The sequence below is a fragment of the Dermacentor silvarum genome, chromosome 1, assembly GCF_013339745.2.
Source record: "Dermacentor silvarum isolate Dsil-2018 chromosome 1, BIME_Dsil_1.4, whole genome shotgun sequence".
NCBI lineage: Eukaryota > Metazoa > Arthropoda > Arachnida > Ixodida > Ixodidae > Dermacentor > Dermacentor silvarum.
The window spans coordinates 79,260,287-79,276,031 of record NC_051154.1 but is presented as its reverse complement, the minus strand read 5'-3'; the positions used below and the strand labels follow the sequence as shown (position 1 = coordinate 79,276,031).

Genomic DNA, 15,745 nt, shown 5'->3' with positions numbered 1-15,745 from the left:
GGTCCAGTATATCCAAAGTCCATTTTATCCAAAATTAGGGCCGCAATATGTTGCAATATGACGGAACTTGGCACATACCACTGTCTGTAGTGTTTGATAATTGGAAGCTGGAGGTGATCACAAAAACGATAAATGAAAATTATAATGAATAAATAGATAAATGGATTTAATTACGTAGTAATCGTATAAGTACTACGGGTGTGATGCCTTGCTGTCCACCGTTTTCCGGATGCTGGCTGTCAGCAAATGGCAGTTTTCTGGCACTACAGAAACTCTACCCCGCACAACGGCAAAATTTTCCTTTTGGCAAAAAAATGGATTCAAGTGATATTTCTGCCTTTTCAGCCAGATCACCACTGTGCCAGCCATCATTGATGGTACAAACATTGGCTACAGTTTGTTTTTCACACAAAACAATGGTCAGTGGAATAAACCGTTATCTTAATTTTATCTTTAGAGACGAGCGACGACCATTGTCAAGCCTGTAGCGTGAATGAGAGCTGTTAGAAACTTAAATGGCAAGGGTGACTGTGAAATCGAATCTAGGTAACGAATGATTGTGGTTAATGAAACAGTTTTGTATGAAAATTTCAACATGTGCTTACTAGAGGTGTATGAAGGATGTCCACAAACAGAACAATTGCATATATTTTGAAAGTTCTTGCTTTATTTTTAGCCCTGAAAGAGTTCAAAAACTGACTGTTGTACGTAATATGTGATACTATATTTTCAGTGTTACGTCATTTAAGTGGATTTCGATGTGCATGTGTAATCCTCCTAGTAACATTACAATGTCAGAGCTTTATTTAGTATTTAGTTTTTACTGATGTCAGATTTTCCTAGGCATCGCTGGTATTTTGTGGTGCTGGTTGGTACAGCAGCATCGCATGAAAGACTGCCCTTGTTCTTTGCCTCAATTTAAGTTATGTCTACTTTGTGTCATTCTTTTAATAACCATTTTGCTACCAAATACTATTTGCAAAAACTTCCCAAGTATACCAATTCTCTTTATTGGATCAAACAAGCATTTATGCAAAGAAACAGCCAAATAATATATTTAATACCTTTATTTCAGAGCAGAGCTAAAAAAATATAAAAAAATATATATATACTGTAAGTTTGTTTACCCACAGTACTAATAAAGGCTTCAGTGCAGTGCTTTAAAACTCTCAGGTAGCTGAGAAGATGTTTTCATTGCTCTAAAATAGAGCAGTATTATCACTTTGACAAACTCCGTTATAACTTATGCCTGAACTAACTTATGCGCGATAAAGCCGAATTTGTATTTGCAGGTTTTAGTATGGACGATCCCAGCTTGTTCTCTGTAGGAGCAATACAAATTTCTATGACTATCCTGGCTCGTCCTCGGTAGGGAAAGGGTTAAGCTGTTCTAGCTAGTGTACCAGGAATGTAGAATTTTTTTATGCTTTCATTTGTGTAGATTGATCAGAAGGGCCCTGAGAAGACATTAGGAAGGCAGCTACAAGAAGTTGTGAACCTTGCCAACAATCCCAAAATCAGGTGGGTCTAGAAAAATAACCTCCACCACTTGTTGTTTTCTGCCTTGAGCATAACTCTTTTCAGGTTTCTGTAAACATATGTGCAGTGACGTGGAAATATTATGAACTAATTCAAGCTGAGAGATTTTGATTTGAACGTTTGTGTGTTATGGCTATGTATCTTTGTATTATGTAAATCTGATTCATGGCACTTCAAACTTGGACAATTTAACATTGCAAGTTGCAGTCAATTTCAAACACATTTACATAATGATTATTAGCTCACTTTTACATCTTGCTTTTACGTGCCATGGTGGTTTGGTTGCTGTGGCAAGCACGAGCTTGTGTATTCAATGCTTGGCCGTGGTAGCCATGTTCCAACGGAGATGGGAGGCAGATGTGCTGGTATACGCAGATTTAGTGCATGTTAAAGAACCCCTGCTGATTAAAACTAACCCATAGTCCTCAACTACAGCGTATCTCATAGCTGCAGTGTTGCTTTGAGACTTCAAATGGGCACTGAACCGCTTCTTATCAAACGTTGAGAAATGCATTTGAAGTTAAAATAGGCTGTTTCAGAAATACTTTGCCACAAAAAGTACTTTAATGCATTCAGCAAAAGCAGAGTTATTGGCAATCAAACACGCCTTTCAAGGTGCTTCTGCTCCTTCTTGAATGGCTTGCACTGTGAAGGCTTCCAAGGAGTGGGGCGTGCCCACAACGATCCGCCTACTGAATGTCACCGTGGCGCGCAGTTCAAGTTTGATTTTCGATATTAATGTAGATACCACTACTACCAATTTTGGCGCCTACGGTGCACCAAACATAAGCCAGTGGACTCGTTGCGGTACCCCGCAGCGGTCGTGGCATCTACGCTGCATAGCAGATCGCAGCTACATGCAACTGTAGTGCGTATGCGCAGCATTTGCTTTGTGCACGACGGGGCTTGAGTGCGTGCTCATGCTCATGTGCTCCAGTCTGACCGTGCTACGTGGTGCGGACCAGCTTTGTCCTTCACCAGCTTGGCCGACGGATTGTACCCACATCCAACTTATGCATTTTTGAAGCGCTATCAATAAGGCTTCTAACAAGGCATGGCCAGGAGGGTGTGCATGCTGGCAAGCGTGCTTGTGGTCTGACCTTAAGTTTTGAGTGTCTAAAACTAGTCGAAATTAGCGAGACGTGACAGATATGACACCCGATAAGCAGGGTGGCCATAGGTTAATTTCTACATGGGCGGCCACGGCCGAGCGTGAGCAGATGATAGTCGGCTTATTCCGGAAGTACGTAATTATTACCGAAATTCGAAAGCAGATTTTCGCTTACTTCAGCCAATTTAGTGAACTTCATCAATAAATATTGTGGGGGTCTCATACGTGCTCTTGAGACAAAGGAACGACAACACAGTAGTGCAAACAATCAAAAGGGCATTTATTGCACCTTTCATACACTAATACACGCTAGCCGAATTACTATGCATAGAACATTCACATAGCAGACCAGATAGCGAGCGAATATGTTCGCCCCATGCTATGACACCATCGCCTAGTCGTTCGAGGTACAATGTTCCATTCGGCTAGCAAAATTTCGGGCAACATTTCAGATGCTAAGTTCACGTGAACAAAGCTTACTTTCTTGAGTCAAACGAGTAATTTCAATTTGTGCGAGGCAAACTAATGAGGGAAGCAATGTGCGACACCTCAACACCACGGTCCACCAGGTTGTGTCCTTCAACGTGCGACAGGCGGCTTTGTAAAGCCTTCGGCCTAATGCATCGCTACTTTGACAACAACCGGCATCCAAAAAAAAAAAATCACCCAAAATGGGCACAACAGGCAGCTGCGAGGAGACGTTAGCTCTGTGAGGTGGTCCTACCCCGCTCGGTGCACACAGCATCCGAGTTGACGGTGCCCACCATCCCAGACAGTGTCGGAGCGCCCGGTGCCAGGCCGCAATACCAGTCAGCCCGTAGCGGCACCCATGGCCCACGGCCACCCGGCTCCCCGAGCCGCGACTTCCGAAGTCAAAGAGATAGAAGAAGCTATTTACATAAGAAATTCGGACCACCCACGAGGCTTCCGTACTCACTCGCTTCAGGCTTGCTAATGCTCCACGGGCGCTAGGCCTCGCTCTCCCAGGATGCAGACCACGTGGCTCTCGTACCGACGAGTGTACTTCAACAAAACACCCGTGAAAAGGCTTAGCATGTTGAAAAGTTCAAACACTACAGCAACCGTCGCCTCGCTCAAGAAAGCACGCCGCCGATGCTAGCGATCTATGTCCACGCTAGGAATACGCTTCGGTTCAAACAAAGGTTGTCTCGAACCAAGGAAAACTGTCAAAATTATCGTCTGATGCCCCAAGAGGTCCACGTTGGGCAGCCAGATGTGGGGTCTCATACATGCTCTTGAGACAAAGGAACAAAACACAGTAGTGCAAACAATCAAAAAAGCATTTATTGCACCTTTCATACACTAATACACGCTAGCCGAATTACTATGCATAGAACATTCACATGGGCGTGCGACAAATCAAGGAAGTCCGACTCACCGCGACCGGATAACGAGCAAACATGTTCGTCCCCATGCTATGACACCATCGCCTAGTCGTTCACGTGTACAGGTCACGCGAACGGTGGCATGTTCGAACGATCCGTGTTCGTCCATACCGGTGCCCTGCTCCTAGCCATGCGAGACGGTCTCGCGAAGCGTGGATCGGCGCACGCGCGGGACGTCCGCATCGCTCACCGACCCCAACCCGAAGAGGAAGCGCCTTCGACCTTTTGCTCCCAAGTCACCCCGCCGTTCGGTGGCGTTAGCATCGCGACACTCGCGCCATCTCTCACAATGCACCGCAACCACTACGACCGCCACCGGTGCTTAGCCACACGGAGAAGCCGGATTACAGGAGACGCGAGCTATGCGGGGAAAACAACATCAGAGGACGCGTGAGAGTCGCGCATCCCCACAATATGCACAGTAACAGTAGGAAGACGCGTACTGACCCAAACACCCTTGATTGATGTCACCTATTTGCCAATAGCAGCCACGTATGGGAATCTGGTATATTACGATATAAAGCGTCCAGAAAAGAGTGAGGAGCAGGCTTCTGTTGAAAAGTGATCGTTTGAGAGAAAAATGACTTCACACTCCACTTGCGAGCTCAACGCATGACTGCAATATTTGGCTGAGATGTTGAGAGCAGTGTGTGCTATCCGCAGACTATGTTTTTCATCGAGCCTGAGTGGTGGTTCAGGACCCCTGACTTCAAACCTCATGACTCAATATCTCTTGCTTTGCATGAATTTAGGCTAGGTTAGTAAATTTGTCGCATGATTAATATAGCATAATGTCTTTTTTTTTTTTCATTATACAATCGTGTTCTCTTATGATTCTCTTTTATTTTTGTTTTTTCTTTTCTGATGCCTATTATACAAATAAACTTGTGCTTTTCTTTTGATTCAGTGTTTATAAATGTATTCTCTTATTTGTACACAATAACTGTGTACCAATTTGCTGTACTGCAAGGTCTTTTATCACACAAAAAATTGGTGTGACGTTTCTGAAATGTGATGAGTGCCTTCAGAATGAACTTTGACCCAAATGACTGGAACTTATTCTTGTTTCTCTGGCAGGTATGAGGCCTTTGACTTTCATCATGAATGTAAGAGGATGCAATGGGATCGCCTCTCTATACTAATGGATAGGATTGCTCAAGACCAAGATGCTTTTGGGTGAGCTTTTAACTTTGCCTCTTTCTTTTGCATTTTATTTTTGTCTGTATTTTACCCAATTATTCAAAAATTACTGCAGACTGTCTCTCATACTGATGGCTTCATTACAGGTACTTCATGATGCTTTATGATAGCTCAGTACCCTGTCTACAAACTGGGGTGTTTCGCACAAATTGCATTGACTGCTTGGACCGGACCAATGTTGTGCAGTCACTCCTTGCAAGGCGCAGCCTAGAGCAACAGCTTCTGGTAGGCCTGTTCCTTGAATTCAACTGTTTTTATACAGCATCATGAGGAGATCAGTACATTAAATGCCATGTTTCTCATTTGGTTGCCTTGGGTTAGTAATGCTGCAAAATGTCTTTATATTAAACGGCAAGTCATTTAGAAAGTCTTGCTGAACAAGAATTTATTAACCAAAGTCGTAGTGGTGTTCCCAAGCCTTATTTTTCAGGGATACAGTAAAACCTCATTAATGTGAATTTTGGCAAAGTGCAATTAAGCGGATATTACACTAAAAAAGAAGGGCGGGGAGGTGGATGAGCAAAAGTTCTTTGCATAGGTGTGTCACCTTTATCTACTTGCTATGCAGTTATTTCAAGCACTCATCATTGCGGGAGCATTAGGTTCGGTAGTCTGTGTCACTGTTGGTCTTGTGGCTAAACCTGCGCAGCTCTTTGCAATCACCTCTGTTACACTTGAGATAGCTAGGCATTAGATACAATTCCCATCACAAGATGGGTATTTTGGTAACATAGCGTATCTTGGCTTTTTTTTTTTTTTTTAGTTAGCCATGTGTGGTGTAAGCATAGGCATTTATGGCATCATATGACTAGGTGCTCACCATGCTTCCACTTGGGAGGCTAGGTGGTGCCCCTTTAAAGCAACAGGTGCCCACTTAATGTTTTGTCAGTGGTGCTTGCTATTTGCATAGGCAATATAGTAACAGCGTTTATGGCTTTTATGTTCTTTATTCCTAATTTCAAAAGGACCATATCATCCTGCAAAGGATGTCACCTTGCCATTACCGCGGTAACAACCAACAACCCCATGCCATGGTTCATTGCTCCAGCATTTTCATTTAAATAGCTGGCATAGATAAACATAGTGTCAAGAAAGCATAGGCCAGGCTTTGCAGTTTGCATTGTTGCCTAGGATAACACAAATATGCGCACTGGTGCCAAGAACTCCAGTTGCATTTCTGTGGCTCTTAGAGACCATAGCCCAAGTTATCTGGGTATTTGTGTGGTGGTTGTTAAAACAAAATTTATTGTAGAAATTTTGGGACCACAGAAAGTTTACAGCAATAATATATTCAGGATTTCAAGTAGGCCAATAATGGGCTGTCAAGATGCTGGGTGACAGGGATTTGTTGCTTGCTTTACTACTGCAGGAATGACTCAGGCCCACATTTTAATAATTTCCCCCTCCACGTGAGCAGGAATTCATGAAAAAGTTTGACATTTAGCATCACGAAGAGGCACACTTGTCTCTCACACCGATCTGTCTTGTGCTATGCCGACTGAGTGTGCAGGAGAGGGAACATTTTAGTTGTCACCATCATTCGTTTTGCAGGCACTGACTATCGTGCATCTTCAGTTTTTGCTCTTTCCATACCGTGTCATGGCAAATGATCGATAGTTTTTCAAGATGCTGCCAAACATTGACTTCAGAATTTCACTACAGGCAATCACATGCCCTGTATGAATGGAAGATTGCATGTTTATCTTTTTTATCAGCTTTGTCAATCTTTGGTACATTGAGGAGTCTCAGAGTAAAAAATTCCTACTGAAGGCATAATCTAAATTGGCCTCCAGTGCCTCTCGCACTTTTCAAATCAAACACAAAATGTGTACGTTAGCCGACTTGGCTGTGCATTATTTAAATTACAAAAGCGGTGAAGGCTTGGCAAAGTCTATTGGTTTGCATGATTTTCTCCTCTGATAGCTGCACTGCTTTACTTCATTAGGGGTGTGGAATAGTAAATTTTGAGACTATAGTCTGAGTCGAATAGCGCTACAAATGAATCTATTATTGAATATCTTTTGTAATGAACAACCTTTTTAACCATTAAAGGGCTAAACCACCCTGAGCTTGTAAGGGAGTAGGCATTTCCCTCTCATGTTTGCAGCCATCTGCACAGGCACACTCTCCTCTTTGCTGCATGTGGTTTGCATGATTTTCTCCCCTGATAGCTGCACTGCTTTACTTCATTAGGAGTGTGGAATAGTAAATTTTGAGATTGAACTAAGTGTGAGTTGAATAGTGCTACAAGTGAATCGAATATTCAATATTTTTTGTAATGAACAGCCTTTTTAATCATTAAAGGGCTAAACCACCCTGAGCTTGTAGGGGAGTAGGCATTATTCTCTCATGTTTGCAGCCAATCTGCTCAGGCACACTCTTCTTGCTGCATACTTCTCCAGGAGGCTCATGGGCACTACATCAGTACTGAATGTAAAGTTGGCATTCTTTTGGCTTGAAAAGACAAGCAACTTCCGCTTAGTACTCAATGCGTTTTGGCTTCACGCGGTTGCCACCACACAAGCAGTGGAAAACCTGCTACATGGGTTAAAGTCATTTGATTGCACATGACAGGCAAGCGAAGTGACAAGGAGACATGTGACTGCAGTGTAGAGGCATGCTAGGAGAAGAATCAGAACTGACATCCCTTGTAAATGGACGAATTAACAGCTTTCGTGACGTCATGTTATGACCCTGTGGGAATCGCGACGTGAATAAAGGACTGGAGAAGCTCGGAGAGGAACACATGGTGATTCCTTTACTTTGTGGCTTCCCCACTACATGTAGCGCTGCCGTGTTCATGAAATCAGTTTGATATCTTACTGCTTTAACACAGCCTATGCTGTTGTCCTTGTTATTTGTTATGATTAAAGTATACAGCCCACAGAGGCTCTAGTGCTAGTTCTAGTTGGGTGGGTAGGCTAGTTATTTTCGGAGAGAAGCTGGTTGAGCATCTTAACTAATTGAGCAGGAGGAAGATAGTGGGTGTTTCCTGCCACGACAGTTATTGCTTCAGAAACCTAAAAGAATGCAGAAAGAAACTAAAAGCTTGATACAAGAAATCATGACAAACGCTTTCTGCATGATTAAAGGATGTATACCTGTACTTCACATTCATAAGATACCAACTTTCCTGCATAGCACATGAGCATCAGTTGAGTTATTACAGTGAAAGCTCGATGATACGAATCTCACGGGGTCACGAAAAATATTCGCATTAGCCGAAATTCGTATCATCGAAACAATTAAAAGTACAGTCGAATCTCGATAATTCGAACTCGAAGGGGCCCGAAAATTTGTTCGAATTAAAAGGACGTATTTTTGAAGTATTCGTGCACCATAGCACGATGCACGAATGGTGCGAGTTGTGAAATATCGCGGCGAGCAAGCGCATAGCAAGCGCGGGCCACGAAACTGCCCAGGCCGGCTAACGGTCGCTTATAACGGCAGAAAACGAAGCTTCAGGGAGCGGGCGGCGCCGGCACACGGGTGCGCACGGAGACCGTCGAAGGTGAGGGAGGAGGGAGGAGGGCGGCAGGGAAGCGGATTCGGCCGTGTCAACTCCGCCGCTTCTGTGGCTCCCCTGGCCCTCCCTCCCTCCCTCTCAACTCCCTCGTAGCTTTCTCACCTTCGACTCCATGCGCACATTTCCGTGCGCGCCCGCCGCCGTGCTGGCGCCAGCTTATTTTAGCCGCTCCCTGAAGTTTCCTTTTCTGCCGTTATCGGGAAGCGAGCGTGTGCGGGCGTGGGCAGTTTCGTTGGCCCGACTGCGCCTCCGCCGCTGCTTCCCTCTGCGCTGCTGCCGCAGCGTGCAAGGTCAACATGTGACTAGAAAATAGAGGAAGCATAGAGGAGAAGGGTTCACTGCCATTTTATCCGCGTGGCTGAGACGTCAGCACTAGTGTGTGCTAGAATACGGTTGTCTAGAACACACTAGTCGGCACGTACACACTTGTTCCGGCGCGATGCAGAAACGGCGACCTTGCAATTTGAGAGAGGGTGAAATTTCCGCCGCGGGTTCTCTTTTTTTTTTCCCGTTCCTTCGCGCGCGGCATTGAGGGGTCTCTCCTGAGCTTTTGCTCTACGGCGGTGTCGGAGCAATGCCGGTCGGAGGCGCCGCCGCGTGATTCGGCGCGCTGCTAAGAGCATTGTCGGTGCGCGGTATGTTCGAAATAAGCGTGTTCGAATTAAGGAGATTCGACTGTAGCTAAATTAAAGAGTCAGAGGTGAACTCACTCAGGCATATGTACGTAAAAAGCATTTATTTCTTGAAGAAAAAGTCTCTAATGTCCTTCTATCTCGGTAGACAATCCTATCTCGGTAGACATAGCTCGCTGCGACTAGGTAAAATGGCGCAAACACAAAGAACGCGGCCCGAAGCACAGCAGCCAATCCGTCCGATGGGCGGCCGCCGAAAAGGAGGAAAAGTACAAAAGCGCCACCGCTTCAAAATATTTGCGCCCAGAAGAGGAGTTCGCATTGTCCGGCGCCGCGTCCGCGTTGTCCGGCGCCGCGTCCGCGCCTCCGCACCAAAAGAGAACGGGAGAAAGCGCGTGACTGCGCGCTGTTCTCTTTCGCGGCCGTCGGTGGGGGCGGCGTTTATTCGTATCAACCGACGCAGGCCGGAAATCGATTCGTAACAACCGTTCTCTAGCATGTTGCAAAGTATTGGGGCTCAGCCGGGACCACATAAAAATTCGTATCATCCGGAAATTCGTATTAGCCGTGATCGTATCATCGAGCTTTTACTGTATTCTCACAAAAATCCATGTTATTTTTGGCTGTGCTTCTTTTTTTTTTTTTGGTGCAGTTTTTTTAGTTACATTTTCACATAAAAATTTTGTGCAGAACTTATCTACGGTGACTGTCCAAGTATGTGAATAGCCAAAGTGCATCATGTATGAGGCGTGTACTGCAGCCAGGTTCTTCTCTCTCACTTCCCTCTGGACACGCTGCGGCTTCTGGCGGCAGCACTGGGAAGTCCGAACACACCCAGTGGCGCATAAACAATGATCAAAGTTGGCATCAAAGAGGTTGATTGAAGAGTGGCACTTACCCACGTGAACAGCCCACATTTTCAGACCGCACCATCTTCGGGATTGGATAAAAGTTTTGCACAAGCAGACAGGGACAAAAGGGAGACGTAGACACCACAATGTGCTAGCTTCAACAATTTATGTTGAAAGCCAATGAGCACCTTTATTTCACGATTGCGCTGTTCTTGCCAGACACAGAGAAAAAGACGTGTGTGAAATGATAGAAGCACAGGTTATCAGGTGGAATGGGGAAACGTGTGTTAGCGCTGCATCTATTGACCTGCTTGACAAAGAGGCAGCCTTTTTGAAAGGAGCAGTATGACAATTTGACCAGGAGTGGCACGGTTGTGCATGGAGTATAAGTGCATGAATTTCCCGAAAATAAGTTGTTATAGTGCATCGTGAGGTCTACGCCTCTTTTGTCACTGTCTGCTTGCACAAAAATGTTATCCAAGTTTGCTTAGCAACACGCCTAACTGACAGCAGTGCTTTGGGATTGGCCCACATTTTTGGTGGGATAACTAAATAGATGGAAAGAAAACTGGTCTGACAATGTCAAGAATTTCATTCGCATTAAAATTCTAAATAGTTTTTTTAAGCAAGTGCTTCTGCTTTGCCTTCATTTAAAACAATGATTAAGCTACCAAATGAAGTAACCGACAGTGAAGCCAGAGCATAGCGGAAGTTAATTGTTATGGTTATTTGAAATGTAGAAATAGTAAGGTGAAGAGAAATGAAAGTGCATAAAAAGATAACTTGCTGCAAGTGGGAGCCAAACCCACATTTCCTGCATTACGCGTGCTATGCTTTAGCAACTGACATGATGCCTGTGGTCCGAAGAATGTTCCACATCCGCCTCCTTGGCCGTGAGCGGCGCTGGCTAACACTCACACGGCTGATCTTGTACATTTGCAAAAACACAAAAGAAAGTGGGCGAGAAGACCTGCTGAGGTGGTGCACAGTCAACATCCGGCCCGCGAGAACGTCCAAAAAATTGGGCAGTCTGAAAAAATGAATGCATGCCTTTTACTGCCCGCAAGGGCTCAAATCGCCACAGGCATGTCCGAAATAGCTCTGAAGGCCTGCCAGTACACTTATTAGGCGTATCGGTGCACATATTGTGATAGGAGATGGTGGGTGCCCGGCACGCGTGTAAAATTAAGGGGTACGTACAGTGTCCCATGTCAATTGCCCCTTCCCGCTCCTCGTATGCTTCACCGCGTAACACTGCTGTATTGAGGCGAAGTTAACTTACGGGAACCGGAATTGTGCAACGCGCCGTGCTTTCCGAGCTTCGAAGCCATTAGCGAGGATTACAAAGGCGGAGTCAGCACCATTGCTAACAGCTGCGAATTGTTGCAATGAAGAACACGGCAGCGAACAGCAAGAAGCTTGGTAGCGAACGTCGAAGTAGCTAGGCCTAGCGTTGCTGCGGTGGTGGCTGCGGTGGTGGCTGCGGCTGCCAGCGGATCTGCGTGCGAGAGTGCCAGTTCGAGGCGGCAAGTTGATTAAAATGTAGGCGGTGGTGCGTTCAAGTAATACAATTTCGGATCTTTGGTCATGGCAAAAAGTACGGAAAATGTTCTTTGCATCCGAAATTTCAGATGTTCTTATACATTGACTCTATGGGTTGCGTGGCGGTGCAGCGAAGGCGACTGAATTATTGGGAATGTCTGAAAAATAGGGAATCCGAAAAATAGGTTGTTGACTGTAATTGGTAAAGCACTGCACACATAATCCGGAAGATGTGGGTTTGACTCCCACCTGTGTCAGTTATATTTTTGTCCACCTTCATTTCCCTTTACCTTATTATTACTACATTTCAATTAGTAAATATTAATAACTTGCCCTATGCTTTCGCTGGTTTCATTGTTACTTTGTATGGTTGTGGAATTAGGGCCAAACTACACTTACGCATGCTGGCACGCATACGTGTAGTTTGGCCTGTAATAAAAAAGATTGAGCCCTTTGGATTCTTATGTTTTCGCACAACCCAAATGGTAGCCCAGTGGCTATGGCATTGCGCTGCTAAGCTCAAGGGTTCAATCGTAGTTCTGGCAGCCTCATTTCAATGCGGGCAAAATGCAAGAACGCTCAGGTACTTAAATTTAGGTGAACGTTAAAGAACCCCAGGGGGTCAAAATTAATCTGGTGTCCCCCCACTATAGTGTGCCTCGAGGCCCACACTGCGGTGTGTCTCATAATGAGATTGTGGTTTTGGCACGTAAAGCTCCAAAATTTTATTAATTTAAAAACTAGTTCTTAAGCAGTGCAGTGGTGAAACAGCTGTGCCAAGCCTTTGTCAAAGAACGCATAAGAATCAAAACCTCATTCTGTTATCACTACACTGCTAGTAAAGGTGAAACCAAAACCTAAAGCATGCTATCATCATTATCCTGGAATTCAACCTAGCCATCGTAGCCACGAACATAGCTAATACTGTTGCTCCTGTCTTCGCTGCTTTCTCTCTTTTCTTGTATATCTCTCCAGTAGTGGTTCAATCTACTGCTGTTGTGCGGTCTTGTTAGTGCCATTTAGTACTGCACGATAGTACGAGCAGTTCAGTACTGCTCGTACTATCGTGGCATGAAGCTCGCTCAAGGAGGATGTCGGATCAAAAATAACCCTCAAATAATGTCAGGTCGCACATTGTTCGGCATAGTTATTGATGGGGGCACTTGAGATATTATTAGAATTTTTCTTCTTGGCTCTTGAAAATGCACTAAACATGCAATGCTTTTTGCAAGTTGAAATGGTACAAGTGAGTTAAGATGAACAATATTGTATTGCATTTATTGCGTTGTATTTAAAAGTTGGTAAGCTTTTTTGCTTCACTGATGCCCATAGAGTTTACTCCGCTGTATTTGTTGACTATTTCGGCTAAACTGGAGACCATATCTATATAGATGCACATTTGCTACTCCGTCAAAAGTGCTTGTAGCTCTATCAAATTGGCTTTTTTTGCCAGCGCCAAGACCTGTGCCAAAAGGTGAAATGGATGTTTCATCATTGCTCAATGATTAAACTATAATTAGTTATATCACAATATATTAATGTTGCAGCTAATGTTCATAAGAATGAAACTGAAACATAAAAAGCACTTAAAGTTAACTTTTTCCTCACCATACAAAAACAAGCTGAGAGGGCAATGATTCTCTCCGCTGTTTTATTCATGCTCCGGAAAACAATCTAATGATAACTGGCTTTTCAAGGAGAAATGCAGACTATTTCAACATTGCTTTTCTTTTTAACTAGACACTTTTTATATGCCCCTTGTCATTCCACCACTAAATGTGGCTATTTTTCTTCACCTTTCATTCATGTGTGTGTTTTGTTTGAATCAAACCTTTCCAGCGCCCCCATAATATCTGAATTAGTGAGCTGTTGTGCTTACTTTCAGTCACATTTCCCTTTTTTCTTATGAAACAATGTGGCTGACACTTCAGCTAATCATAGTGACACTTGAATTAATCATTTTAGCACTTATTAGATTATCTGGCACATGTATTATTTGTCATCCCTGCTCTAGAGCTAAGTACTAAGGTTGGTAAAGCAAAGATTTTAGGTTGCAAGAGTGTTGCCCGAGTAAAAGACTGCAGATTAATTCTGACCACTGGGGCCGGTATTTTGTAGCGATGCCTTTCATGGTAATAATGCCTTTTCGCGCTTATCGCACTTTGTCAGTGGTCGGAGTGACGGTCCACTCGCGTTATCAACGGGATCAGCCGGCCGTAAGCGGTGGATGACAAGACTAGAGTAGAATAAGTCATAATGCCTCGCTACAAAATCTCGGCCCCCAGACCAATGATGTGTGGCCACCACAGCCAAGTATTAAACCCATAACCTTTTGGTTAAGAGCTGAGTGTTGCAAGCTCTCTACTGCTTTTGACAGCAACATATTGCTGCAAAATGATAATGAATGCTTTCATGGGCAGCTGTACCGCAAAATATGAAGCAGTTGTCGACCTAAAAGGTGAAGATTGCAAGGAAGTGATGGGTGAGCCCTTGTTTGATGAAAAAGCCAAAACACGAATGGATGAACTGATTTTGTCGGCTCTTGCCAGGTTTGAAAATTGATTTAATCATGTCAACTATTTTGCATGCAGCAAAAAAAGTGCGCAATGTCCTACTTGCATACTTGATACAAAACAGCGCTAACTTGATCTGCATCTTTGTTAGCGCTATGTTTTGGGAGGTATGAACGTACATCAACTTGCCCAAGTTTTCCCTGCTACTGTCCTGCTTGAAGGCTCTATAAAACATTATTGAAGGATAGTACTTCTGAAAGTTGCCCATCCCTTCTTAGCCTTCCTCTTTCCTCTCCCCTGCCTCAGTGCGCACAGCAAAAGCCACGGGCTCGTGGCTACAGCGGCCGCATTTCGATGGTGGCGAAATGTGAAAACACTCGTGTACTTAGATTTAGGTGCACGTTAAAGAACTCCGGGTGGTCCAAATTATTCCGGAGTCCCCCACTACAGCGTGCCTCATGATATCGTGGTTTTGGCACGTAAAACCCCATAATTTAATTCTTTTTTTAAAACCACTGGCAAAAAACATTGTGCATACTTTCTTCATCCACATACCTAGTAAGGGGGCAAAACCTGAAGTTGACATAGTTTACTTGATGCATATTCCTCAAGCTGCATAGTGGCAAGCATCATTCATAGTAGGATGGTGTTTTGCACCCTGGAGCTTGACGTGCCACTGCTGCTCATGCTTGCTGTGTTATTTCCCAACTTAAAAAATTGACTGCAGAGTATGGCCAGTTATGTAAAGAAATTGATATAGAAAACTACTTAGAAGTAGGGATGGGGTGCTTATCCGAGCAGCTGTGCTACCACAGTATTTTTACAACCTGATGAAATTCGAATGCCATATGTGAAAATGTTGCCACTCCTCCTGCATTTATTTTTGAACAGGCAAAATTGTTATTGTCCCTCCCGGTTTTTAACATGCCTTCTTTCCTTCTAGCGAATGGGTATCCTTGTGCCTGGCGAGACCATAAAGCAGCATTCTAGTTTTGAGGCCCTGTACAAGAATGGTAAAAAAAAAAGATAGCTTTGCTAAGTTTTGCAACTAGTTGCTATTCTAATTACTTGCCAATATTGCAGTCTGGGCAGACAATGGTGACTTCTGCAGCATCCAGTATGCAGGCACTGGAGCCCTCAAGACCGACTTTACAAGGCAAGCCCGACGACATCACATTAGCAGGGTGTTGGCACAGTTTGGCGTTCAGTCTGCAGGTGCATAGTAAAAATAGCAAATGCCAATAGTAAGATTAAAAAAGAAACAAAAACTTCATGAGCACCCCTTCTATCCCTATCTGAAAGAAACAATTGGTCTTACAGGCTACATGGCGTGCATGCACAAATATGCAAAAGATTTTTGGTTCCTGAGTGAACTTTTTTTCGCTATGTAGTTGACTATGATTAATATGCAAAATTGGGATGACT

General features: G+C 44.1%; 1 protein-coding gene across 3 annotated transcripts in view; it reads left to right on the top strand.

Annotated features, from left to right (window-relative positions):
* LOC119431304 (phosphatidylinositol-3-phosphatase SAC1-like) overlaps window positions 1–15,745 on the top strand; it is an 89,256-nt gene that overhangs the window by 37,259 nt on the left and 36,252 nt on the right. For all 3 annotated transcript variants that reach the window (XM_037698779.2, XM_049670275.1, XM_037698809.1), the window contains exons 11-15: window positions 1,442–1,521; window positions 5,134–5,232; window positions 5,343–5,481; window positions 15,264–15,333; window positions 15,404–15,476. In XM_037698779.2, coding sequence (XP_037554707.1) covers window positions 1,442–1,521; window positions 5,134–5,232; window positions 5,343–5,481; window positions 15,264–15,333; window positions 15,404–15,476 — 461 coding nt within the window. The remainder of the gene's footprint in view (window positions 1–1,441; window positions 1,522–5,133; window positions 5,233–5,342; window positions 5,482–15,263; window positions 15,334–15,403; window positions 15,477–15,745) is intronic.